The sequence below is a fragment of the Botryllus schlosseri genome, chromosome 5 (genome assembly GCF_051294905.1).
Source record: "Botryllus schlosseri isolate E-star chromosome 5, Bs_hap1, whole genome shotgun sequence".
Taxonomy (NCBI): Eukaryota; Metazoa; Chordata; class Ascidiacea; order Stolidobranchia; family Styelidae; genus Botryllus; species Botryllus schlosseri.
In genome coordinates this window covers 798,029-825,749 of record NC_137240.1, presented here as the reverse complement: position 1 = coordinate 825,749, position 27,721 = coordinate 798,029, and the positions used below count along the sequence as shown (strand labels likewise).

The following is a 27,721-nucleotide window of genomic DNA, read 5'->3' as shown; positions in this document are numbered from 1 at the left end:
GAGCGACATGTATTGATCAGTAAAGACACAATATAGTAAACAGACCTGAGGAAACTCGCAAGTAACCCGGAGTTGTTAGCGCGATGGGGAACATAAATTCATCCGTTTTCCGAATACCATTATCCGTGTATCAACCAGTTACCAAAGTCGAGGAGGTGTTTTATTCAGACATTTTGACTCTGGAAAATCCAAAGCACGAACCCGGACATCACGGACATATCGGAAACCCCTTTATTCGCCAATTCCGAAAACATACATGTCGTTGTACAACAGCTCATTGTTATTGTATGTGAGTAACCAATGATTTTGATGGGATGCATCAGAGCAAGTGAATATTTGATTAGACAAATGTATCGGAGTCGTTGTTGGTGTATATTTTGTTACTGTCCGTTGTAACAATATACAAAAATATCAAATTGTCTGGTGTGGTTGTCAGTTTTCAAAACGAAAATGATATTGTTACTCAGGAAAAGATAGATTTCCAAGTGAAAAACGGTATTGGTAGTCAGGTAAATGATAGTTTCCAGACGAAAAGGGTTTGTTACCCAGGAGAAAATGATTAGTTACTCTAGGTAAAAGTATTTTTCCAAGTGAAAATGTATTGTTACACTGGGTAAACGCCGGATCTCCAAAGGAAAATGATATTTTTACTCAGGTAAACGACGGACCACCGAGTGAAAAGGGTTTGTTGCTCAGGGAAAAATATCTTTCCAAGCGAAAAAGGTTTGTTACCCAGAGAAAAAATATATTTCCAAGTGAAAAAGGTTTGTTACCCAGGAAAAAAATAGATTTCCAAAGGAAAAGGGGTTTGTTACTCTAGGAAACGATAGACCCCCAAGAGAAAATGTATTGATACACTGGGTAAACGATAAATCTCCAAAGGACAATGGTATTTTTTACTCAGGTAACGGCTGACCTCTAGGTGAAAATGGTAATTTTACTCGGGTAGGTATCGTATGTTTAGTGTGATTGGTCTTGTTAAACGTAGTTGCCGAGTTGTACAATATACTTTTCGTGCGTATACAGTTACGAAGGGGGCGGAAAATGAAATTGCTATTATGATCGTCAGAAGATTGTTGTATGTTGATTTGTCGGAGTAGCAACCCTATCATTCGCATATGACAAGCAAAATCATTACCGCGAATACATGTAACTGGTTCGCTCGGTCTCGACCAATGCAAAATAGATGATTCGTTTTTTTGAAACCGTAGCGAAGACCACATGTAAATCGATGCGATAGACTTCTACCCCCCTTACATTCAGTCGTGTCGTGTCCATTTTAATACGGGACCCACAGGTATGACACGCACACACTAACGCCGTGAACAGAAATCGATGATTTTGATTAATAAAAAATATTTCTTGACTACATCGGAATGTCTATGTTGTAGAAAGTAAATACTTTTATGGAGTTGTGTGTTTAATGAAAGCGATTGGTTACAAGTATGTATTGGGGAAAGAAAATTTATTTTTCTATATGTGACGAAATGAAAATAGATTCGTGGTTTTAATTGAATTGTGACTGTGTTGTTTTAATGTACGTTTCAACAGGTAGACTTGACACTGAACAACAATTCGCCTCACAAAAAATGTTTGTTGTATGATTTGTCACTGGTGCGCAAAGGGTTAGAAATATTTTTGTATGATAGTATCTTCTAGCTGTTTTGTTGTGAGGGCGATCATGTGATGACTCAGCACTTTTCGTTAGCAAAGTAGATTGATCTATGTGAAAGATGGAAGGACCGTGACTAGAAACATATGTAGTTTGTTGTTGGAGTAGCTGATTTACTGCTATGGTGTTGACGTAACCCTCCGGAAGTGAGTATGCTTTTCTTTCACGAAAGTTTACGTGGCTCCGTTGTAATAAATTTGTGTTAACTAAACTCGGATGGATACTGCAATTGTGCTGGACTTACACATGGTATTCGCATACTGTACACATACAAACTTTTGTGTAAACAACTCTGATGTTTCTGTTCCTACTAGTTCTGTGTTGAACTATTTGATTATTAAGATACATGAACACCCATTCAGACAATAAAGTTCTTGTGATATCGAAACAGTTTGAAAGCACCACCAATCATTGTACAGGTTTGTAGCATGGGAATATTTTCATGTGTCATGAATATCTTTCGTATACACTTAGTATGAAATGAGATGTGTGGAACAATAATTAGTGTCGTACAAAGTGTTGTGTTTGATTGCCTACTTTTTATCAATGTCTTTGTGATGTTAAAAGACGGCTGAGTTTTCATTTACATTAAGCGGGGAAACTCAAGTAATAAATTTTACTCGTTTGAAAATATCGTTCAATGGAGTAACAGTATCAATATGAGTGGTATATTATTTTTTTCGCGATATGCAACCAATCTTCTAAGCATAACTTGTCAAAAATTTATCATGTCATAGTCGGTTGTTACGAATTCGAAAGAAATGTACTTCGATTATCACGATGATGGAAATTAAGATCAGTGCAGTATTTCGGAGATGGATGTGTATCGTCTGGTATGTTCCCCAATCACTAATTGTCGGTTAGTTAAACGATACATTTACAAGTTTGCCGAAATCTTGATTTACAAATAACAGCTTGATGATGTAAAGCTCAACCACGCAAATGTGTTCATTGCAAAGTATTTGACACAAACAAAATATCGAATGGAGACCATCACATTGGTTTCATTTCGAGTGAGTGAAAATTGTTTTCTGTTGGCGAGGTAGGACACATTTGACAAACATCGTACACATTGTATCTTCGTGATGGCAACGACTTTCAGCGGCTTGGTTTCATGTCAGGAATTATTATTTGAGGGTTCAAGAACAATTTCAATCAATACTACAAATGAACAACAATGCAAAACACGTTTAGCAAATAACAGTGTAGCAAGTACTTTTTTGATATTACGATTGTTGTGCACCAGACATTTCTAACTGAATTGGATGCATCTAACAAACATATCACAATTTACTTTTGTAATGATCAAAGTATGTGAAATGGTGCGAACGGATTAGGTATTATTCAAGCGGCGGTATGTCAATTCACCTAGTGTGATATCTTGACACCGGGTAATGCGCGAAAGTGTTTCAATTCTCACCGCGGATTATGATGATAAAGTGCTGTACCGGTTGTTAATCAGCAAACGAAACTGTTGTTTCATCTTTAGTCTTGGGTACTGGAAACAATTACATTTGTAAAATATTTTCTGATATCCGCAATACGCAGAGTGATTTGTACCAACACGGAATATCTTCCAAATCAAGAACATTTCAGACAAGTATAGTTTTACAAATCAATATGTTAATAACAACGTTTCCGAAAAGTTTGTTACTGTCATAACTTTCAACACAACGCGGGTCTAATTAACGCGAATAATTTAATAATCAAGTCGTGATCAACTATTACATACGTCAAATCAATGTGTCAATCCTTATGTTTACAGTATGATAACTTTTGATATAACACCTGTGTTCGATTGTAAGAAATGAATTCTCAACTACGATGGTCAGACTGTCAAATCTCGTATACTCAAACATATTATGTTAATCTCAAGTCGCCGACACTGAGAAGTAATTACTTTTGTCTTACAAAATATACCACATAGTAATTTCTTTGTCTTGCGGAATAGTAACGACTTTTACAGTGGAATAAAAATACGAGTTGGTGGACTATGAATGCAACCGAACTTGCTATGGATTTTGGATTGTGGTGATTACTCACGTAGTCTTGTCTACTTTTCATAAAGATACTTTTTGCTTTGGTTGGGTAAGTTACAAACGGATTGACTTGACAAGGTTTTTTGTATTTTACTCTTTTGTGTATGGGAAGATGTTAAAATGTTGAGACGTAATACTATTTCCGTTCACTCGATTACAACAAAAAATAACCTGATAGTTTGTTCAAGGTTTCGACAAATAGATTGAAATATCCCGATTTAACTCATCGCGTCACAAGTCGATCGCGGTATGCACAAGTGGTTGTCAAGTTAGAAATATTTACAACAGGTGTTATTTCACTGATTGATTCTATTGTGTGTAGTAACACATTAAAATATCGCGATAGTATTTACTGAAACTGATAAACGGAAAACTCAGTCGTGAATAGAGTTGTAAGTTTCAAGGATTGTTTCAAAGTATGATCTTGAAATGTGACTGGATCAAAGTTGGTAGTCATGTTTGTCAATATCTTTCAATTCAGACTATGTCAAAGTCCAAATATTTCATTTTGGATTATCTGGATTTACCTTTAGTACATCCCACGAATGGATTCCGACGCCGCGCTATAACATTTTTGATGATAAGGACTCGAGGATTTTCATGATAGAGTTGACGAGTGATAAGATGCGTGTTTTTGTTAAGAGTTTGATTTCATGTTGATAAAGATAATAACTGTATAATGCACATACTTGTGATTCTTGATTCTTGTAGAATTATAGTTGGTGTTGATGCTATAAGTGTGAAAACAGCGGCTCGGAATGTGCGAATAATTCGATGTGGCTGAAAGTCGGCGTCAGTAATATTCGGGTTATGGTCGAGTCAAAAGATCACGAAAAGATTTCTCAAAATAATTAGAATTGTACCGAATTAACACATTCAGATACGAATCAACTTGGTTTGTGTAGTAAGTTTCATTTCGAGTTGGCAAATTGATACATTGATTGAATATTCTCATAATTCTTATCGCGCAACTAAAGTCAGCCACTGTTCGAAGTGTCAAAACATATAGCGACCACCAGAAAGTGTCAAATTGTTGGTTTTCGAATCACCGTCTACGCAGGCTCTGTGGTAAACTAATTACCGAAATATTACCTTGTGAGTGATCGGTATGTCTTTAACACCAAGTCACTAAAAATGGTTATGTCCGAGACATTATCTTGTTAGCGATCGCGGGATTTGCAATCTATTTTACACTTTTTGAAGTGTTAATTTACGAGCGCGGTTATTTGTTGCTCGCTTTTCGTGTCGCTGCTGAATACTGAATACTGCTGAATGTAATAGCACCGACTGGATTAGTGGAATAATCGATACGATAGTGCGCGCTCCGAATTTCCAAAACGGACGTATTTAGTGAATCACGAATCACGACCACGAGTTTTCAATACGAGTCACCGCCGCAGCCTATACCCAAAAGTACGACTCACCACCGCGTCCATAAGAACCCATTACGAATCACGGCCGAGAGGGGGGTCTGAAAGTACGAATCACCACCACGAGTTTTCAATACGAGTCACCGCCGCACCCATAAGAGCCCATTGCAGGTCACGACCGATCATATATGACTATATACTAACTACTACCGCACACTCGTTCGTAAATTACATGCGATCCTTTAGCCGAAAAGGTTGGCCATTCCTGGTCTATATAGATTACTAATCTACCTATAGGTTAGTTATCTATAGTAATCTAGAGTCTGTTAGCCGTCAGTAACATCCGATGTAACAACGAAGACATATAGGTGCCGCCGTGCCGGCTTGTGACGTCATACTGGATACTTGTCAATTGTCGACAACATCATAGTTGCACTAGAACGCACTTTACTCTGCGCCAGAGGTCTCAAACTCAAATGTGCTCGCGGGCCAGCGCAGTTTTCCAGTTTTGACGACGCCGGGGGCCGCAGCATTTATAGGGGTATTCTATGTCTTTCCAAGTATAGGCCTTATTTGGCGGGAATGAATTTTCCTATTAAAAGTGAGCCGATCCAGCAGACTGACAGTGAACACACATCCTCAAAATGTGATTTAGTCTTGTATCAATATAGGACTGGCACGAAAAGAATCATCACATTTATAACTATTTGAATAAAATTGTTGTTGTACTTGATATATATTAATTATAAGATATAGACACCATATGGGCGGACAAATGTATGATGCCATCATAAAAGCTATCGGGTTATAATTTTTCAGCTACTATGCATATTTCGAAATTAAGAGATTGATAATAAAGACTGATCTGATATCAAAACATTTTTAAGTTGAGCATTGTAATTCCAATCCAGGATTCGAGTATACTTCTGATAAGTAGGGTATTAATCTCATGGCCAAATATCTTCATATATAGGAGCGGAAATTTTTTTAAATATAATATAAATATATTAATGAATTGTGTCCTAGTGATAGAAATGTCGAAACGCCGAACGTCCCATTGCTGTTACATCGTTGGAGTGTACCCCTACGGTACTCGGTACCTTTAAGTGGCCTTAATAACATGGCTTAGTGACCGAAGGTGTAACTGATTGTAATATAGTTCAATGTATTTAAAACGTTTCAGTAAAAACCGCACAACCAGTCCTCTCGCCCTCGAACCCGTTCTCTCGATCGCGTGACAGGAGCGTCGGGAGCACACACATAATAATTACGTTAATCACAATCACACTTCCCCTTGATCTAAAGATCACAAAGGAACCAAACACATAACGCAACGATGTAACTTCAAACGTGAAAATCAGGTGAACAATTCTAAAACAGTGTATACATGAAACGGCAAACTTCCCCTTGGTCTGAAGATCGCACGGGAAGCCAAGTCAACGGGATAAGTGTGGAACGCAAAAACCAATACGCAGTGTACACATATAGATTCATCAAATTGAAAGTTAAATTTTGATATATAAGCCTGTGATCTATATTGACGGGGACGGGGAGTCATTTGGTCTTCCTACCCCCGTGATCTATTGATCACTGAACAAAATTCAAAGCTTTTTAGTGTAACCCCGCATTGTAGCCTATATAAGACTTGTCTGGCCAACCGGCTAATTCTAAACAAAATAACACGAGTCGTTTGCTATTAGAAGCACACAAAGTGGATCACACAACTAAAACATACTGGCATACAAGAAACGAAAAACTGCGGTGTAGGTGTGCCTCAAACGATGGACGAAAGCGATGATAACTGGAATTTGTAGCATACAGACTTCGTATACTTGAAGGCTAAAACTTGCATGGTATACGCAATCATCACAAGGCATAAGCATTACGCGCGAACATATCAAAATGTAAAAAATCACTTATTCTTATTAGTACAGATACACTCAACATCTAGCCTACATAAAAATCAGCCAACCATTGTGGCGGCGCTCGATCCCGATTTGGTCGCGAATGTTCAGAGTTATTTCTCTCAATATCTTGGTCGACATTGTCATCACCAGTTTGATCCAGATTAGCTGAGTTATTCCCATCGGTGATATTCTCTTCCGTACCGACTGGACCGACTGGTAGGGGCAATCCCACCAATGACGGCCTACGGGGACGAGATCTAGTCGTAAAGCATTGGGATTCTTACCTAACCAAATTCTGTTTTAATATATTTGACCACAAGAATTCCAAATGGATCCACTACAGAAATCATATACTGCGCCTTAAAATGCGCAGTTTATTTTCTGTTTCGCTGCCTTCGGCAGCTCAACACTGTGATCAATCCGGATCACGACGTTCGATCACAACCTTGTCTGTACAGTTTTTGGATTGTATTATTCGAATTGAGATCCTGTTATTATATAACATTAAATTTAACTTCGCTAATCTCTACTTTCACTTTGATACTTAGATATAATGTTATTATTTTGTTGCTTAAACTATATACATACTATACCCTAACCCAAATCCTAACCCTAACCCATTGATATAATAGATTATCAGTCTACATTTCTTTAAACTATTTAATACACCCTAACCAAAACCCTAACACCATCCCATAGATAATAGAACACCATTCCTTTTTTCTTTTCTTTTTTTAATAAACCTGTTCACTATACCCTAACCTTAACCTATTAAGTTACTTTATTACTTCTTCTTTTACTATTACTATATTCAAACACTAGTCCATTGATTCATGTTATTATTTCTGTCCCCCCCCCCCCCCCCCCCCCGCTTTCTTTTACTATATACTACACCCATACCGTAACACTAGCCCATAGATACAAGACATTTCGTATTTTAAAATTACATGAGCCATAATTTATAGCATTCACCAAAAACGCATATATTACGTCACAATATGAACTGGACTTGTCGCTAGCGACTGCTATAAACAAAACACTTTGATATTTCGAACTGCCTTTACTTGCATAGGAATGTATTCAGGCCACGAATTGTCAGTTGCTTCGTTGTTTCTTCCGCTGTAACACCATCGAATGGATAAGGTTCGTATCAGCTATACTCCTTGATGATTCACACTTTCATTACTTTCGTGTTTTTTTGTGTAATTACTAATTACCTATACTTTAATTTGCGCTCTTTACTCCTGTACTATCTTATGATTTTATTCTCATCTTCGTAATATAGTATTAAGAAATGACTCCAAAACAAAAAAATCGCAACTACTCCTTCGGGTCGTAAGCATTACCGGTATTTGCTACAGAAAAGGAGAGGCTAATAAGCCCTACCTACATCTTTACCACCCCTGACGACGTGAGATGCTATGGTAGAGTTGCTTTGGACTGAGTCATATTCTTGATACGTTATTACTATTCTCTGCTTGTTTACATATATATATATATATATATTCAATAGAGGTATACCTATCGTTTCGACCAATAAATTTCTTGTTAGATAATAACAACCAAAACCACACAATCCATTTACTTCCGTGGGTAGGGGCAATCCCACCAATGACGGCCTACGGGGACGAGATCTAGTCGTAAAGCATTGGGATTCTTACCTAACCAAATTCTGTTTTAATATATTTGACCACAAGAATTCCAAATGGATCCACTACAGAAATCATATACTGCGCCTTAAAATGCGCAGTTTATTTTCTGTTTCGCTGCCTTCGGCAGCTCAACACTGCTTCACCCGAGTTACCGCTGTTTTCCGTATCAATGGCATCATCTCCTCTGCTACAATTCAAGTCGATTTCGCGCGTCGTAACACTTCCTGGTGGGTTAGGTAGATCCCCGACGGCGAGTCTAACGTCAGAAAGATGTCGATTCATCCCGTCAACCCCGACCACCACGTCGGCAACAATCCTGGTAACGACACCTCTACTCCATGGAGTAGTACATCGAGCATTTGATGGCTTCACGAACACTACATCACCGACTCGGTATGGGTTGGAACTATTTTGTCGGTCCAATCTCTTCCTGCTTGCGCGGATCATTGAAGATGGCAAACCAGATTCATAGCGAAACACCTTATCCGCAGGCACAATATCCTCCGAATTCGGAGTGTGATTGTACCAATACACCATTCGTTCAACACTACCTCCAGATCTCGCGGCCATTCTTTTGATAGTTCTGTGATTCCGCTCCACAATACCGTTTCCAGAATGCCGGTAGGCGCAGCTGAACACATGTTCCACCCCCCAACTGTTCAAAAACTGGCACATTTTCTGGCTAGTAAAACAAGGTCTGTTATCACTCAGGATTTCACTCGGCGCACCTCTTTCCGAGAAGACTTGTTCAAGGATCTGGATGATTTTATCGGCCGTTTCATTTCGCACCGCCCGCCATATCGCAAATCGACTAGGCCCGCAGTCGATCAAACTCAGGTATGGTCGAGTGTTGACGTAAGTAATATCAAGTGCCAGGCGCTCCCAGACAACGGGAACGGAAAGCTGCCCGTGTTCCCATCTCACGAGACTCGGATCAATTCTGCGACAGATGTTGCACTCATTGATTACTCGTTGAACAACATCACGAGTAACAGCTTCGCTGATGCTTCTTTTGGCCACAAAAAGCGTCCGATTCACACCTAGGTGATGCACGTTATGAAGAGTCCGTACCTGTTCAATCACGCTCTCATTACGCCGGTTTACTCCAAGACACACCTTCTTTAGCCAGCGTTGCGGGACTCTCGTTAGTACATCTGCGAGATTCTCCGACGATGGTACCCAACGGATTGTGACCACCATGCAGTATTCCTGAAAGAGCTGCGCGATAATTCCCAATCTTCTTTTAATAATCATTTCACTTAGCCCACTGACTCTAGGTCGGCGCGAATCTTCCGATATTGACGTGACCCAATGGAACACACTGACCGAGTCGGTCACAACTTCCACATTTGTGAAACCCCATCTCAGCACCAAACTCAATCCCTTTACGACAACGTCGAGCTCCGCGACATTTATATGCGTTCCGTCGTCCTCTTTCCTCATCCATGCTGCATCTTCGACAACCTTCCCATTTACGGTCAAACAGCATGCCACCGCCATATTGCTCGCATCGCACCATATTTGCGCTCTGCCATCACGATATACTCTCCAGTCACCTCTTACTGGATCGCTCTCTCGTACCTTCGTCAAGATTTCTTCAGCCAAATGCCTAACTGGATTCGGTATTACCGCATCCCACGCTATCTCGTCAGTAAGGCGTTTTACATGACTGCAGGCAGTTCTCAACCACCCGGCCACGGGATAATGCCCTATGAGCTTGCCGAACACAGAAAATAGCCCTCTCTTCGTCATGTGGCCGTCCAAACTCGGCAGATCACCATCTCTCCTCCACTCCAGTACTCCATCCTGGGTCTCATTCACCCGCAATCCAAGTACACGTGCATCACGCAACGGAACTGGATCCTTCGTCGCTAACCCATAACTTTCCAAATGCCTGCGCACTTTCTCAACCACCACAACATTCTCATCAACCCATATGTCGTCGATATAATGGTCGGTTCCCCTTGCTATATCGTCTTCCAATGACAATACGGTAGAAATGATCTTGGTCATCACCTTTGGACCGATGTTCAAACCGAACCCCATTCGTGTCATAACGTACAGTTTTCCTTGATGTCGCACTACTTGGAATTTTTGCAGCCTCTCTGACACGTGAATCTGTAGGTATGCCTTCCGGAGATCCAAGATAAATGCGTGATTACTTCGTTGGCGCCAATTTCTCAATTTATCTTGGCATACAGCCGCATCCATTCCGGGGTGACTCATGACATGGGAATTCAGTTCGCGGTAGTCCATCACCGGTCGTACCTTTTGCTCTTTGTTCGGTTACTTGACTGCCAGCAGTGGGATTATTCCCTCGTGGGACCCGTGACGAGCAGGATCGTACTCCACCAACCAACCATCTCTGATCCATTGACTCAGTTCATTATCAAACGATGTACGACACTCTGATGGTATCTGATATCCGGCACGTTGATTCGTCAACTCCGGCTCGCCATTTTCCCATCTCTACTCCATAGTCCACTTCGCTCCATCAAATTTTGCAGTGAAATCTTTATCGTCAATTTGCAACTGTTTATTCGTCCCGACCACCGCACTTGCTACACACACCTTTGCTCCAAACCACACGTCCAGATTTGGATCAACGAATACCCCGCCCAGTTGCTGGATAACATCAATACCGAGAATCAAGCCAGCAGCACATACCAGCTCGGAGGCCACCAGGCATCGCACCCTGACGTTGGTCTCGCTTACAACCATCGTTACCATGGTCTCTCCGTAACAGCTAGTACTTTCTCCATTTAGCATCTCGACAATCCTTCTAGGACCAGAAGCGTTATATCCCATACGACGACACACGTCTTCAAGAACAACGGATTGCTGACACCCAGTATCCACCAGAGCCTTGAGAGGTTTTCCACCAATTACAACTACAACAAACGGAAGCACCTTTTTCGCTACTTGTGAATACGGGAGAACGCGTCCGGTGCTGACGGTTCTCCTTGGTAGTTTTCCTGCTGCGGTTCGTTACGTTCATCAGCTCTGCATTGTCGGGCTACATGGCCAAGCTTCCTGCAGGAAAAACATCTTGGTTGTCTCCTGACCGTTTCGTTACCGTCATTTCTCGGCTCTTTCATGGGACATTCTCTAGCAAAGTGACCAAGCTTCCCGCAGAAAAAACAGTTTTACTTCCGCTGACGCGAGCCGACCGCGCACGATACACTGAAGCTGCTGCGGACCGACATTATTACTCGTGCCCGTGCAACAAGATCACTCAAATTCATTTTGTCCAATCCTGCTACAGACTTCAACTGGCTTGAAACTTCTGATGGGAGTCCATCAACAAATGCGCACCGAATTAACGCCTCGGATGCATCCACTTTCAACCCAATCAATAGCGCCAGCCTTTTTTGGTCGGAAAGGTACACATCGACAGGCTCGTCATCCAGCAGTATTCTTCGCAGAAATTGGCTATACGCGTCGTAACAATTTACCCCAAACGCATTTAAAATAGCTTCTTTTGACTTGCTGTAATTCTTTCTGTCCGCCTCTGGCAACTGCTTGAACACTGCAAATGCAGCACCATCCAATAGCAATGGGAAAATAGTTGGCAATTTGTCCGTCAGCTCTTGAAGCTCGGCAACCAGTTCTAGTTTCTCAACCCACTTTGCAAAATCCCCAGACGTTGGATGATCTACGTAATTCCTCACAATATCAGTTAACTTCATATTCGCCATTGGGCCGCGATAGCTTGTAATATAGTTCAATGTATTTAAAACGTTTCAGTAAAAACCGCACAACCAGTCCTCTCGCCCTCGAGCCCGTTCTCTCGATCGCGTGACAGGAGCGTCGGGAGCACACACATAATAATTACGTTAATCACAATCACACTAATAGATTTCCAATGGTTGCCATAACTACCTGCCCAGTTAGCGAAATACCAAGCTGCGACCTTCTGATCTATTACTATTACCCTGACACGCGATTAGTTTTTTGCGTCCATAGTTCTAACAAATTCACAGCACTCCGAGTCACTCTAAGTCCACTCGAGTCATTTCCATTTTGCCATCGAGTTAGCCCCAGTCTGAGTAATTCTAAGAAAGGTCGCGTCCAAGTCTAACTCACAAATTTCAGTCACGAATCCAGGGATATCTTGAAACTCCTTCTAGATATCCCTTCACGAATCGTCTAAGGGTCAGGTTTTGTCATTATGAATTGGAAATGTGGCGAAATAGTGAATCTTCCACTGCATGGTAGCGTTTGCAATTGATGTGATAGTGAAGTTTGATGAATAGTTTAAGGCAGTGGTTCCCAACGTGGGCGATAGGGGGGCGATGACGCGTTAAAACGGCTATATTGGAGTCAAGACGGAGAAATGACCTTTTTTTTTTAGTCAACCCACGTAAATTTAGTGGCAAAAGTGTAAAATTCGACAAGGACCCGAAAAGTTGACCTTTTTTTTTTCAGTCAACCCGCCGATGATTACAGATTGTGTACCAAATTTTTGGCTCGCAAAATCTGGGGGGCGATAATCGGCGTTGAGCTGGAAAAGGGGCGATGAGTCGAAAAAGGTTGGGAACCACTGGTTTAAGGCTTTCGGAGCAATTTAAGAGGAAATTTTCACTTTATAACCTGAAAAGATATATGTGACTCTTATATATTGTCAAAATACTAAAAATTCAAAATGTCGTCGCGGGCCGCACAAATTGCTGTGGCGGGCCGCGTGTTTGAGACCTCTGCTCTACGCCATTGCTGTGCACAGCATTAAAATTGAGGCCTGCTGTTCAATTATGATAAATCAGCAGATGTGGTTGTTGCATATATATATATTGGCATCTTAGTCGGAGCTACTCCTCAAATAACGGGCTCCAGCTCCGGCTCCGGCTCCGGCTGAATTTTATGTAGAGCTCCGGCTCCAGCTCCGGTGAAAATGCACGGCTCCGGGGCTCCGGCTCCGGCTCCAAAGCCCTGGTTGTAGCGATACTCAGACGCCGAGTTCATTGTCCTGTCTGGTCTAGACCGTTGAGGCGTAAGCTTACATTCCCTGGCAAGTCCTTTTCGAAACTGTTGGCAAAGCGATGGAAGATATTGATTTTATGGGAGTATTATATCCTTTAATTGCCTCAGTTGATACATTTAGCGACGTTTAAAACACCAATATGTACTCTGGAATTATGGCATTATGTGGCACGAGTCGTCGCTAAGTATCGTGTAGCCTATAATTGTACATTAATATAGGCCGTCACTTCATTGAAAGATAGGGTTGGAATTAGTAATATGACGTTCACACGAACCTGAACCTTTCAGAGGTTCACACCATCCCTACCAGATACTACGCTAGGCTACAGTGTTTAACAGAGGCAGTTTTTTCATTTCCTCAGAATTGCTTCGCGGGCCGTATGTTTGACACCCCTGATCTATACATATCGTTTCGGACAGAAAATTTATCGTTACATAATAACAAACGACAACGCACAATACATTCACTTTCGTCGGTATGGTCCAGTCCGCCTATGACGTCCTACGGAGAAGAGATGTGATCCATATTCATCTCTGTTCGCTATCAGACGGAGATTTTTCAAAGTATAGAAATTTATTTCAAAACAAGTTTTTGTATCAAAATGAAAGTATTTTTACAAAAAAAAAAGAGAAAGGAATGATTGAGGTTCGTCCCATCAAAATGTCACAATCTTCATGGTGTTACGACATGATCTGGTAGGCGTTCGCCGAAGAATCCGGATTAAGCTTGTCCGAGTTTGAGGAATTCCGGAATATTGGAAACCGGAACCCGCTAGACCCCCGCTTTCGAATCCTGTTGCAGAGATTTTCAAAACTGGAATCACTTACGGAAGGGATAACACGACTAGAGTTGTATTTAGAATAAAGGTTTTGTACGACGCTTTGTCTAAAACACGTTTTAAACAAATGCCATTCAAAAAACAAAATTGCTATTTTTACAGAAGTTGCATAAATATGTCACAATTCCATGAAAATTTATAAAACTTCAAACTCGTTAAAACATGCTTAACACGTTTATAGTATAAGGTCGTCATGATTTTATTTCTACCTACTCTACTTCACAGCTTTCAGTTTTTCACGCAAAACTAGTCCTAGAAGGCTTCCATTTTTACTTGGAAATCTCTACTGGTACTTAGTTAGATATGTACGCTACTTCTACTTGTATGTTTCCTTAAGTCATAATGATGACTGGTTGTTTTCGTCTCATAGGCTAAAAAATCAAACGAACAAACAAACAAAAACAACTTTCAAATATGTCTGTTTAACCTTGCTTGTTGTTTTAAATGAAACTCTAAACCCGACAAACTTACATCAATGAGATTGCCATGACTATGATGATCACGATTATAACGACACCGACTGCAATAGCTGCGGCCGCGCCGGGCGCGAGTGACCCGTTCTGACTCGAACCTGCGAACATATCGATGAGTAAACCAGACTTTGCAAAACCTGAAAGATTCTGTTCTATCGAGTATTCCTCGAGTCATTCTCTTAGAAATGGAAAATGGCTCGACTTGACATAAGCCAATTTGTGTATTGACTCGACTTGTACTGGAGTCAATGTGCGTGACTCGACCAAGCCACATGACTCGACACATTCTAGCTAGAGCAGGGGTGGGAAAATTGCGGTCGTAGAAGGAAATTTGTGCGGCCGTGGACACGTAATTCAATTTGTGTGTGCTGGCGGCCGTCGACCTGAAAATTGAATTTGCGAATTGAATCCCGAATTTTTGGGAGATTTAATCGATCTTGAAATTTTTTTCGCCCTTTTCGCGAATCAATGGGGCTTCATTTGTCAATGCTAATATAGTAGCGCCCTTTGCAATCTGAGCCCCAGAGTACAGATGCGAACAGCGGAGGAAAGTGATGCTTCCCATATAGAAATACCAACTTGGAATCGTGTGCTCCTCACAAAAGAAATTTGTTTCAAGTACGTTTGGCAGATTCCAATATCTTACCACTATACCGACAATCCTGATGGAAGGTCAAGGAGTAGCAGCATGCAACAAAGTCACTAATAACAATTGGCCCACCCGAATATACATCATCATTTACAACTTGCCATAAATTTTCGACAACACTCCCTCCATCAACTCTATCGGTGAATCTGATCACATGGGCTGAGAAATATTAATGACCAAATTCAATCGTGAATCCGATAAAACTTTCGCGCCTTGCGCGAACATAACCAGTCCCAAAAACTATTCATTACATGACCACTAGCGATTTCGATGCGCATAGTAAGACGATATGAAAACGTATACGCAATCTATAGATTAGTCCGGAGTTCACCGGAAATAGACATATGGACAGTTTGACATGGGTATTGGGTTTCCAGTTAGTTCATTGCGACTATGTTCTGGAATGCGGTCGTAAGCTACATCAGTAGCCTAATCGAAATGGGGCTGTGAATAGCTAAAAGGTTGCCCACCCCTGCGCTAGAGGATTTGATTCAAGTCTCGTGTATATCATAGCTGATACTTGAAAATCTGTTTGAATAAACCAAATGAGAATGAAAATGAAGATATTGCGAGGCCTTTGATACCACGGAAGTGAGTTTAACCTGACTTGAACTCGGTAATGAACACTGAACAGTGAACATGATGAGTCCGGCTCGAACCGCTGCTATATTACTTGGACTAGGACGTGACTCGGTGAGGAATTGAAAAGGACTCGACTTGACACTCGAGTCAAAACTATAAAAGTAAAATTGAATTGTTGCTCGGAACATTGCGAGTTGGTTACAGCCCTGATACTAACTGCGTGGATGATATGGGAGTTTTCGATATGTACGCCAGTTTTACACCACTTGATAAAGGTAACTGGAGGTTTCAAGGTTTCTATGTTAGGAAAAAATCGCCGAAACTATCAATCTCGTTGACAGAGGCATATAATCGGAAATTAATCTCTTAGTACTCGGATCGAATTACGACAAATAATATTGGATTCGGATTAGAGACGAAATAGTCGAGTAATTCGATTAATCGGATCATGGCGCCCATCTCTAGTCGCGATGAAGAGTCAAGTTTTGAGTCGAGCAAGATCACGTGATTACCGTTTGAAGGCTCTTTCTCGAATCGAATCGTTTGAGTCCAATTCGAATCTGCTGATACAGTTGTCGCGGTAGGGCTTTGGGTTGACACTGAAACAGAATCGAGGTTTCCATTTTCATTGTCAAGCTGACTGTGAACTGGAAAACTGAAAGTCATTCGCTAGATATCAAAATATGTCTGGGGCTCTTCTGGAGCGTACTGGAATATTTTCCAGGTTATCCATTTTTATTCCCGAGCTTGATATTTTATGAAAATAGATATTCCAGAATAGTCCCACAAAAAACGTTTCCATTCCAGCTGACTGTTCACTGAATGTTATTTGATAATTTCGAAAACGTCTTTCGAACTACTGAAAAAAAAATTTGGATCATCCATTTTCATTCCTGAGCTTGATATTATATGTATTTAGACACCCCATTACAGTCCCAGAAACCTTTCAATTCTCGAGCTTACCATTTACTGAAAGTTATTCGAAAAATACAAAAACTTTTTCGGGCTATTCTGGAAAGTTACTTGTGCATTTTTGAACGCTTGGGTATACTATAGTTTCATGACATGAACATCTATGAAAGGTTTATGGGATATTTAAGGGGGAAATATTGGGATCAACCAGTTCAATTCTGAACCTAACTAATAAATGATTTGATTGCCGAGTTGCGCGTGGGACATATTAATAAAAAGTGGATTACATTCGACAGGACTTTGATGGCAACGCGTTCTTGGCGCGGAAAAGAGTGATAAGAACAGCTACGGGGTTATACCCTCGTATTTATGTAAGCGTTTTTCTTGAAATGCACTTATGCGCAGAGGTGGTCAAAGTAGTCGAGAAAGCTACTCAAGTAGAAGTAGAAGTAGCGACGAAAAAATCTACTCAAGTACGAGTAGAAGTAATTTTTCCATAAGCAACCTAAAACTACTTGACGTAGAAGTAGAATTTACTGACTTCAAATCTACTCAAGTAAGTAGTTATGAAAACGATCGTAATTCATTCGCATGGATTGTCAAAAGGTGTAGTTAGAGCTATGCGAAAGGTATGCCTAGCTTGATTCATATTGATGCATACCAGGAGGTAATCAATTTTCGAAAGCATAAACATTCATCTGCATCATGGAATGAATATGATAGTATTGAAATAGAAATGCGATACTAATCCTCCGTTTAATCGAACAGCCAGTTCTAGAAAATATCTTGGTATGGCGCCCTCTCCTATATTATAAGGCTCATGGTTTAGTCGAAGAGCAATACGGAGAAGTTGTATAGGGTACGGTGTGAACACTTAACGCAATTAGTAAACGTGAATAAAAATATGGTGGATCGTAAAAATGCCATATTGTGCAGCTTTATTTCCGGAAATTAAAGGCATTTAATACACTTGCTTTTATACTTCAACATATCGAGACAAAAGAACTGATATTAATTAGCTCAAAGTATATGATACTGGGAATTGAAAGTGAAATATAAATACTACTTCTAAAAGCGGAATATGTATTTCATGTCTAAAAACAGAAAATCTCAGAGGTGGTGTGCTAAAACAGCTCTAAAATTAAAAAACTCAGAGTTCACTTTACCAGATTAGGACACGCCATGGACTGCTAGATTACGATATGATAAGGAAATACTAGATTGTTAAACGTCAGTTTCAAACGTCATGATGAGTCATATATACTCTGGTGAAATATTCCATATGGGCAAAGGACGACAATGTGGTGTGAAAGGGGCCACGCCAACCCGCTACCCAGATTATATTCACTGATACTTTCGTGAAATCATACTGGTTACTCCGTATCCGCTGAGCGCGAAGCGCGACGAAAATTCTGGGCTCTACCCAACTTTTATGAAATTAAATGCTGATGCTCCGTGAAAGCAGCCCCGAAATTCCTCAGGCTATCTACCCGATTGGAGGATTAAACTACTTCTACTTGACAAACTGAAAATAGCGAACAGTAAGTAAGTATATCACAAAATATTACGGAGTAGAAGTAGCAAAAATAAGATCTACTTGATAAGTACCAGAAGTAGGGGAAACTACTTGAGTACTTCAAAAAAGTAGAAGTACTTCGTTACTAACAACCTCTGCTTATGCGTCAGAATTTATAATTGTCTCAATAAAGGCAATACGCGATAGACACCCGTTTAGATTTATAAATTTTGCAATATTCTTTATGCATATAGCCTACATCAAATATATTGATGTAAAAAATGTACCCGGTGGTTTGCAAACAGAGAAGAATATCCCCGGAGCGGAAACCCAGACTCCAGCCTGACTGCAAGTAACTTGATAAGAGTCGATTTGACGCTCGCCAGCAGTGAAAATGGGAACCCAGATCACTTGACCAGGGTCAGAACACGTGACGTTGAAATGCGAGCCTTCTCTGTTTCCGCAGGTGGGCTCTAAACGTTTCATGTTCGCTCTGGCGTTCGGAACTGGCGGACATTGATTGTCTGACGAATAAAGATATATTTTTGAAGTCACTTTCATCGGGTAAGCAATAAGAAAATACAAATAAAAATACTTAAGAATAAGTAATAAAAATTAGGAGTCAACAATAAAAGCCTGGTGACGTCATACCTCTGACTGTTACTGTGAATCTGCAGTATCCGACGTTTCCTGCCTCGTCCTGGGCGCTGTGCGTGATTTCCGATTGGCCGGCCCCTAATTTTGAAGGCGGGCTAAAAGTTGAAGTTAGAGTAAGATTTTCAGGGGCTGTTGTATCGTCACGCCAGGAAGGTTCATTCCATGAGTAGAGCACGGAGTCTGAGCAAGTCGGAAGGGTGATCTCGGAGTTTCCCGGACAGTTCAGAGGCTCGGGAGGTAGAGTGTCTGAAAATACAGAAATGCAAAAATTTATTCACAAGGATGTAGTAAATTACTTACATAATTTCAATTAAACACCATAAATTGAATTCAACCATTTTGAATTTAACACTAATTTTTTGTTTTAAATTCAGAAACAGCACAAACCAGTGTCCAAAGTGGAATCTTCCACGCACTCGAATCCTAGATCCATTTTTCGGTCTTGGCAGAGACACGCGCTCTCGGAATCGCTCAGAGCGACGCACATCTCGCGACACAAGGATTTCTCGCACGGATTCTTCACAGGCTCTGGAAGGGGGTGACTAGAAGTGGTTAATTTAAATCAACAACAAGTTGTCAAGCAGGGGTGTCAAATTCACCTGGGTCGGATTCAAAGCTTTTGATCGCTTGCGGGCCGGACCAGTAAAATGATTCCAGTATGCAGTGCGTCCTCAGATATTTGGATTATAGTCTTTGCGCTGCTATTGTATTATTCATATAGCATATACTGGATACGAAGGTTTATTCACCGGTGTTTCGGCCAGATGAAAAACAACTTCTTTATCCATTTATCGAAAAACTACGAACTGGGTGTGTATTTTTGCATACTCTGAATTTCATCTAAATGTTACCGACTCTTGTTAGAAATCTACTTGATAATATCAGCAGTCCTGCATTCACTCATAATTGCTGCAAGGGCCGGATTAAATCGTCTGGCGGGTCGCATGTTTTGACACCCCTGAGTTACAGAATGAATAGATTTGCAGTACCAACTTATGAAGTTCATTTTTGGCAATAACAATCAATGATATGATATCGCATAGTGTGAATAATCTCAAGCAACACATATACTCGATATTTCCGCGCACCCCACTCTTATGGATGCACTCACTGATGTAAGTCGAATAAAAAGTTTCGTTGAACACCGACAGCGTTGTGATACGAAAGAAATCGGAAGGTCCAAAGCTGGCCATCGATGAGATTCCTTGCTTCAGACTAAACCTCTTCAATCCGTCCAGCTTGTTGTTCAAAATGTACGCGAACTCCTCGTGGATCTTCAAGCTTCAAAGAATATATTGATTATTTGTGTTTTAACACTGCATGCAGCTGCTTATATAGACAATATTAAATAAAGTTGATATATTGCAACACAGACATTAGGTTAGGGCTGTGTTTAGGATGTATGAGGTATCTAAACAAACTTTTTTGTGCTACAGAACTTCAGAATGATACGAAACATTGACTTGATATTGTTGATTTGTTCACTAAGCTTTTCGACTAACTCTCACAGCTCGGCGGATTAAATATTTCCCAATCAAAATTTTGAATTTATTTTGTATCACATCCAAATCCAAGTCCATGAATTGACTAAAATTGTTTTTAAAATTAGCAAACATTCATTTTCTTGTAATGTAAACGATTAATGATTAATTGATTGTGCTAGACAGCAACCTTTAGTGTTGCCCTTTTTCGTTAATGTGCACGAGCTATTCTGATACCGTGTTTCCTAGTTTTTTGCTGCCGTGTGAGGCACTCCCGCACTCGCGTTCCTGATTGATAATAAACCAGCTCACACTTGGTAGTTGTGGCGTGTCTGCTGTTAGAATTCAACACATTTGAAGTTCTGTAAGCGAAACTGCTGACAGTTGTTGCTAATTGGCAAATGCACAGGGAAGTGAGCCTATTTGAAGCTCTTCTATCAGACGATTTTTCTAGTCGTAGTTGAACTGCTAGAACTCATTTCTTATATATACGGGAATATTTTGAAAGGAAACAGTAATTTCGCATTATACTCCATCAATTTGAGGCTGTTACACAAAAAATGTGGGACCAAAAGTCTTGCAGTAGTTGGGAACCCCGCTGTATGAATACATCACTCAACAACATATTTTTATCGAATTTACTCACTCTGTTATAGAAGTTTTCCTTCCAATATGACTCGACAAGTTGAAGATATTTCGAGTGTTTCCGACGATAGACGTGTTGCTAATGACCGATTGCGAGGGCAGTGTCACTTCATAAACGACAGCTTGTTTCGCTTCCACCACGTACAAGCGATCCGCTGAATTCAGGTTTGAGATTTAGAGTTAGATGCAGAGAAAATATAGTTGCCCTACTTTTGTAGTCGATGAAAATAGCGTGGGGCCAGTCTAATTTGTCGAAGACCGTCTCTTTCTGCGCCCCGTCGTATCTGCATCTCATCACTTTGCCCTCGCCCACTTTAGAGTACGTGTCAGTCCAGTAGATGCGTCTAAATCATTGAATATTTTAGGGTGGTCGTCACTTGGACTGTGTACAATGTTTCTAGTACTAGAATTTGAATCGAGTATTAATTCTAATGATTTAAGTCGTGTAGTAGCGCTAATCGTGTCCCGTAGTCATTCTAAGTCACGCTGACCAAAGCAAAACTAACTTGTATTTGATATCTTGCGCGATCATCCGAATATTCGACGTGCTGCTGACGTCCGGATCCGGTTTTACGATGGTTTTCGAAGCCGAGCCGTCGCCTCTCGATATCATGATCGAGTCTCGCTCGTTGTCTGAGTAAAACAGTTGCCCTGTGTGCGGGTCCACGATGATACTGTTAGCTAAAAAAGAACAAAATTATTGGCACTTGAACATCGAAAAACTTTCAGTATAGCGCTACCGTATGAAGAAGCTACTTTGGCGTATCTGCTGCCGTCTACCGACGAGCGACTCACGGAGGAATCTGTTTTATCAGACCAATACAAATATTGCTGGCTTTGGTCCACAGCAACAGTTTCTGCCTTCCATTTGGCGCCTGAAATCAGAATTGTGGAAGGAAATCGAATTATCTGTAACGCACGGGTTCTCAAACTATTTACACTGCGTATTCTTTCTATTTACAAGTGAATGTATAACGTCGGCTGAATTCAAATTGAATGAATGACTGTCTGACTGTAAAATATATTTTTAAAGTTGGAGACGATAATGCTAGGTCTAACTGTGGCCAACTAAAACATGACCATGGTCGAACTGCAAAAAAAAAATTATCATGAAGAATTTCTTGGCAAATTAGGCCATGAAAAAATGCCTTGCCCAGACAGACATGCTACCGCCGATAGTTGATTACAGTCTTTCGCGCCGAAGGCCGTGGATGCGACTATGCCAACTCTAATAATATTCTTCTCTTCAACTATCTCGAGAGAACAGTAGTTTCGGAGTCAGACCAAGCACCTTGCCATGCTATACCTCTAGCTCACTATACCACCAGACGTACTACGAATACAATGCGTCGCACGAAATCACCTGGCCACAACGGCGCCTGGTAATCGACAAAATAAATAATTGCGCAAACTGCACGTTTTAGCCAGTCAGATCGTACTTGTCACTCACATGTCGTCATTGGAGACGGCTTGAACTTCAAGTCGAACATATTTCCAGGCGATATGTCACCCCACGAAGTTCTGAGTCAGTTTTATTTATATTATCAAAATCAATGGACAAGCCTTCAACATCTTGCATCTTGAAATTATGGAATACGATTTTATTATACCTGACGGAACGGCGGTTGTGAGCCACTGACGTAAACTGTATGATCGTGGCCGAAAGATGGAAGTTGCTCGCATACCCTCGTAATTTACCTAAAGCACCCCAGTTTGAAAACCCCTGATATATACAGGATCTATCAGTCTCTCTTACCGATTGGAACGATGCTGTATTTGTCAGATCCGCTGGCGAACGGAATCTGGAACATTCTTCCTTGACCGGCGTCCGTCACCAGCATGTAGTTGTCCTTCACCAACTCTGTCGGTAGATGATCTATAGTTTGTGAACTGTTTCTATGCCTAAATTTTCATAACAAGTTCAATTTTTGATTTTCCTGAAATTGCTGCAAGGGAACTGCATAGTGCGAAACGAGTCAAGCCTGGTTTACTCGGCGTTCGCATGCTTCTTAGAATGAACTGAAATTTGGCATGAATTGAGAGAGAGAGAGAGAGAGTTCTTTTATTCGTCAACCATGAAATATAGTAAAGGCAATGTCCACAAACATTCACGTCCAATAGTATACATTTTTAAAATTTTCCTAACTATAATTTACATGGTATAGACTGGGAGACCCGATATGACCGAAGTCTTCTAGGCCGGAGTCACCCAAGCATATTGGCAGTATTATTTATAATATGGATCAATTTCTTCTCTCAGAGTAGCACCGCAAAGAGTAACGAAATAAACAAAAGTAAATAAAAGACAGCAACACTAGTGAAGGACGGTTACCACAGTTAACAGTGTGATCAGAAAATAACAATTTGACCCATGTACACAGTGGTAATATTATTGTAGCATATTAAATGAATCAAAACAACAAACAACATCACTGTGGTCATGAGATATGTTCTTAGTACTTGGATAATATAAATTTGCAATAGCGAGCTTTAAATGTATGATAAGGAAGAGTACGGTAGAAAGTTGGTACATTGTTCCAAAATTTCACACCTATATAAGATAGGGAATTTCTTGACAGTCTTGATGAATTCAATTTAACAAATAGGGACTGATTCTGTGAGAATCTTGTGTTATAATGGTGAATTGAATTGGGGCATTGAAAAAAGTTGTCGAAATATTCAGGTAGTGTTCTTTCATTATATTGTTTCATGATTTTTACAATTTCAAATTCATACAAATCCGAGACCTTGAGAATGCCCAATTTTCTAAATTCAGGACTGACACTGCTACGTGCAGGTATATTAGATATAATCCTAATGGCTTTGTTTTGTAATACCTGGAGCTTGTTGATATGCTTCTTGTAAGAGCAGCCCCACACTGTTATTCCATATGTAAGATGGCAGTGGACGAGCGCATGATAAACAGGTAGGAGAAGTGATATTGGAACCAGCTTCTTCAGGCGATAGAGTGCACCGATGCCACGAGATATTTTGCTCGCTATGTAGTTGATGTGATGGTCCCATACTAGATTATCATCAATAATAATACCTAGATACTTGACAGATTGACTGGTTTTAATCAAAGAGTCCTTTAGTTTGAATTCTGCGATCGCATTGTTGAGAGATCCTTTAGAGTCAAATACTAGAATTTTGGTTTTGAGGGGATTGATATGTAATTTATTCGAAGACACCCAATTGCTAACGGAGGCTAATTCAGAGTTAGTATTGTTAATGGCAGATGCATAGTCAAATCCAGATGTGACAATACTAGTATCATCTGCAAAGAGAGTGATATTTCCTGGGGAGGAGTAGACAATATCATTTATAAATATGATGAATAATAGTGGCCCCAACACAGAGCCTTGTGGAACACCTGTAGTTACTGGTAGTTCCAATGACTTGATTGAATTGATTTCAACAAATTGGGATCGATTTCTCAGGTAGGAACTGAAAAGTTTTTTTGCAATTCCACGAACACCGTAATACTCAAGTTTTTTTATTAAGATAGTATGATCAACAGTGTCAAAAGCCTTTTTCAGGTCGAGAAATACTCCACATCCAGTTTGCTTCGCACACAGTATATCATATAGTTTCGAGGTCATATGAATAACAGCTTGAGAGGTAGTATGATTCTGTCGAAATCCGAATTGGCATTGATTTAACAATTTTTTGTGGCATAAGAAATCATTTAGTCTTTGAAATAATAGTTTTTCAAAGATAATTGCAAAGGGCGACAGGATAGATATTGGCCGGTAGTTTTAGATAATGTCTCTGTCACCATTTTTGAATATGGGAATGACTCTAGCTATTTTGAGATAGTTTGGGAAGATTCCTAGATTTAATGAGTGGTTATAGAGAGTAACCAAACTATCACTAAGTTGAGTGCCAATTAATTTAACAATATAATTTGGTAGCATATCATAACCTTGAGACTTTTTGTTTTCTAGTGATGCAATAACAGTTATGACCTCAGCACTTGTGATAGGTTTCATGAAGATGGAAGATTCTGGTGAAAGGCCATAAGTTCGCTGTGATGGAGCAGTTTGGTTGGCTAGTTTGAAACATATTTTTGTTTTATATCCAGTTGAATTCAATTTCCAGGTTTTTTCGAGTTCAGTAATTTTGATTCTAATCCAATTTGAAGAAAAAAATAGTGTAGATATATGTGCGATTGTAATTCTAAGTCAAATCAGATTTGGAAAAGGTGAAAGTTCTCACGCTCACCTGGCAGACATTTGTTCGTGTCTGTGTCCAGGTGGTAGCCCAACGAACAACTGCACACTCTAGTCGCGTTGATTCGAGGCAGACAAATGTGATGGCAATCGCTCTCAGCATCGCATCCTCCCATTTTTGAGGCTGCAAGAAATGAAAATCGCTCTAATGCAATTTGGGGAAGCTGTCCAACTCTTCTCACATTCGTCGATTGAATATTCTTCGTTGTGACTGTAAACAGCGACACCTCGCGGCTTCCCTCCCAACTTATAGCTGTAGATTTGCTGCTTGGAATCTTTGCCCAAGATCCAAATCGTGTGATGAAGATCGCCCGTAATCCCGAATCGTTTATTCACGTCGCTCACGTAAATGTAATCCTGGAGAAATGATATATTTATGAAATCTGTGAAATAATTTGATATCAAAGTTCAAGTTTACCGAGTACGGGGCTACTCCCCAAAATATCGTCCCGCCTCTGGAGTTCTGTTTTTTCTTGTGACTGCCGTCTAGTCGCGAGCTCATTATAACGCCGCCGTATCCAGTATAGTCGGTCCAATAAAGTCTACAAACGTGATGAACACATTTACTGATTGAAGACTGGGAGAAAGTGGCCGCCCATAGAGAAAAAATCACAGATTTGTCACGATTTGTTGCTAAAGACAATTCGAATCCAACAGGGCTGTAATGACTTGATTCCAGGGTCTTTTTTGGTGACTTGACTTGACTCGAATCATATTTTAAAACACGAAAAATGACTCGACTCGACTTGAGGCAATTTGCGTAATGACTCGGCTTGTATTCGAGTCATTGCGCAAACTCGGCCAAGTCATAGGAATTGAGTATCTCGTCGTAACTTCGAAGAAGAGTAATGTACCACATTATTGCTTTTTCGTCTATCAATACTACGGCCAGAAATTGTGTAAAGTGATGGAAATTACTAATTTATCAAAGCGAAGCATTCAATAGCACCCAGAGTTATGTAAAAGTAAGTAGAACAGGATTGAACTCGAAAATAAAGAGTGAACACAATGACTCGGACTCGAACCTGTGCAACCTGACTCCGACTTGAACTTGACTCGGTGGTGAATTGAATATGACTCGACTTGACTCGAGAGAAAACTATTAAAGTGACTTGGTTACAACCTGATTGCTAGTCAAAAGTGGTATATCCGTAAATTTTGAAATTGCAAGAAGCATCTTCGTTAGTAACGCAAAATGACTGATAACGCTACGAAAAGGTGCAACAGTATATTTAGGCACTGTAACACACATGTTATTTTTTCGCTATTCCTGTCACAATTTCACATTCGGGATAATATTTTTGTGAAACCAATAAATAGCGTTAGAGAGGTAAGTTATACAGAAGTAATGTGACATATCCGAAACGTAACCTGTCGTCCGTGTAGTCGACCGCCATCCCAGAAACGTCGAAAACCTCCGGAAATGAAAACATCGTCTTCGCGCCGGCACCAGACAGATCGGTTCTGATGATTTTCGATCCTAGATGTTTGTGTGTGGAGAAAAATAGGAACCTGTAGAAAGATTTGCGAACAGTCTGAACTTGAGAGATTGAACAAACTACCAATCTTGTTGGTTGACGGTCAACTAGCTACTGTTTTTAGTAGTTCTGTAGTTTCTATAGTTATAGTTGCGGAATTTAGAAGTAATTTAGTTGCCGAACAACTATAAAAAACATGTCATTGTTTGGCGTGAATCGTGAAACCGGTGTTCTGTTACGTGATGTTCTTGCAGAGATTGACAGCTCAGAGTCTTCGCTACTAGCAGTCCTTCCATTTCAAACTCTAAATCTCTTCCTTTTGAAATGCCGATTCTATTTCCGATATTTGCCTTTCAGTGATGCGTATCATCAGTTATTAGTTAGTTGTTGTTTAGTTCGTTATAGTTGCGGATTTCTAAAGGTCGTTATAGTTCTCGTTCCAGTTCTAGTCGCGAGTTTTGAAAACTGAGTATAGTTCTACTTCTAGTTGCGGATTTAAAAAAATGAATGGTTCCAGTTCTAGTTCCAGTTGCGACTTATGAAAAGTCATTAGTTCTAGCTCTACAGTTGCGAGATTTGAAAAGTGAGTAGTTCTAGTTATAATTGTAGTTGCTAGTTTTGGAAAGTGAATAGTTCG

At 40.3% G+C, this 27,721-nt stretch overlaps 2 protein-coding genes across 2 annotated transcripts in view; both read right to left on the bottom strand.

The window, feature by feature from the left end:
* Positions 1-6,363: 6,363 nt before the first annotated feature.
* Positions 6,364-10,695, bottom strand: LOC145439961 (uncharacterized). The gene is made up of 2 exons (XM_080317630.1): positions 8,784-10,695; positions 6,364-6,380 (listed from the first exon to the last, which is right to left on the bottom strand). The coding sequence occupies exons 1-2, from the start codon at positions 10,693-10,695 to the stop codon at positions 6,364-6,366; spliced, it is 1,929 nt and encodes a 642-aa protein (XP_080173756.1).
* Positions 10,696-14,175: 3,480 nt separating this feature from the next.
* Positions 14,176-27,721, bottom strand: part of LOC145438529 (uncharacterized) — a 33,632-nt gene continuing 20,086 nt past the window's right edge. Inside the window, exons 8-23 of the mRNA XM_080315862.1 lie at positions 26,978-27,118; positions 26,025-26,148; positions 25,789-25,963; positions 25,599-25,730; positions 23,131-23,235; positions 22,115-22,249; positions 21,881-22,055; positions 21,585-21,718; positions 21,376-21,529; positions 20,360-20,529; positions 19,636-19,776; positions 19,243-19,494; positions 18,879-19,115; positions 16,676-16,762; positions 14,931-15,030; positions 14,176-14,413 (exon numbers count right to left, since the gene is read on the bottom strand). Coding sequence (XP_080171988.1) covers positions 14,302-14,413; positions 14,931-15,030; positions 16,676-16,762; positions 18,879-19,115; positions 19,243-19,494; positions 19,636-19,776; positions 20,360-20,529; positions 21,376-21,529; positions 21,585-21,718; positions 21,881-22,055; positions 22,115-22,249; positions 23,131-23,235; positions 25,599-25,730; positions 25,789-25,963; positions 26,025-26,148; positions 26,978-27,118 — 2,374 coding nt within the window. The 3' untranslated portion in view covers positions 14,176-14,301. The remainder of the gene's footprint in view (positions 14,414-14,930; positions 15,031-16,675; positions 16,763-18,878; positions 19,116-19,242; positions 19,495-19,635; positions 19,777-20,359; positions 20,530-21,375; positions 21,530-21,584; positions 21,719-21,880; positions 22,056-22,114; positions 22,250-23,130; positions 23,236-25,598; positions 25,731-25,788; positions 25,964-26,024; positions 26,149-26,977; positions 27,119-27,721) is intronic.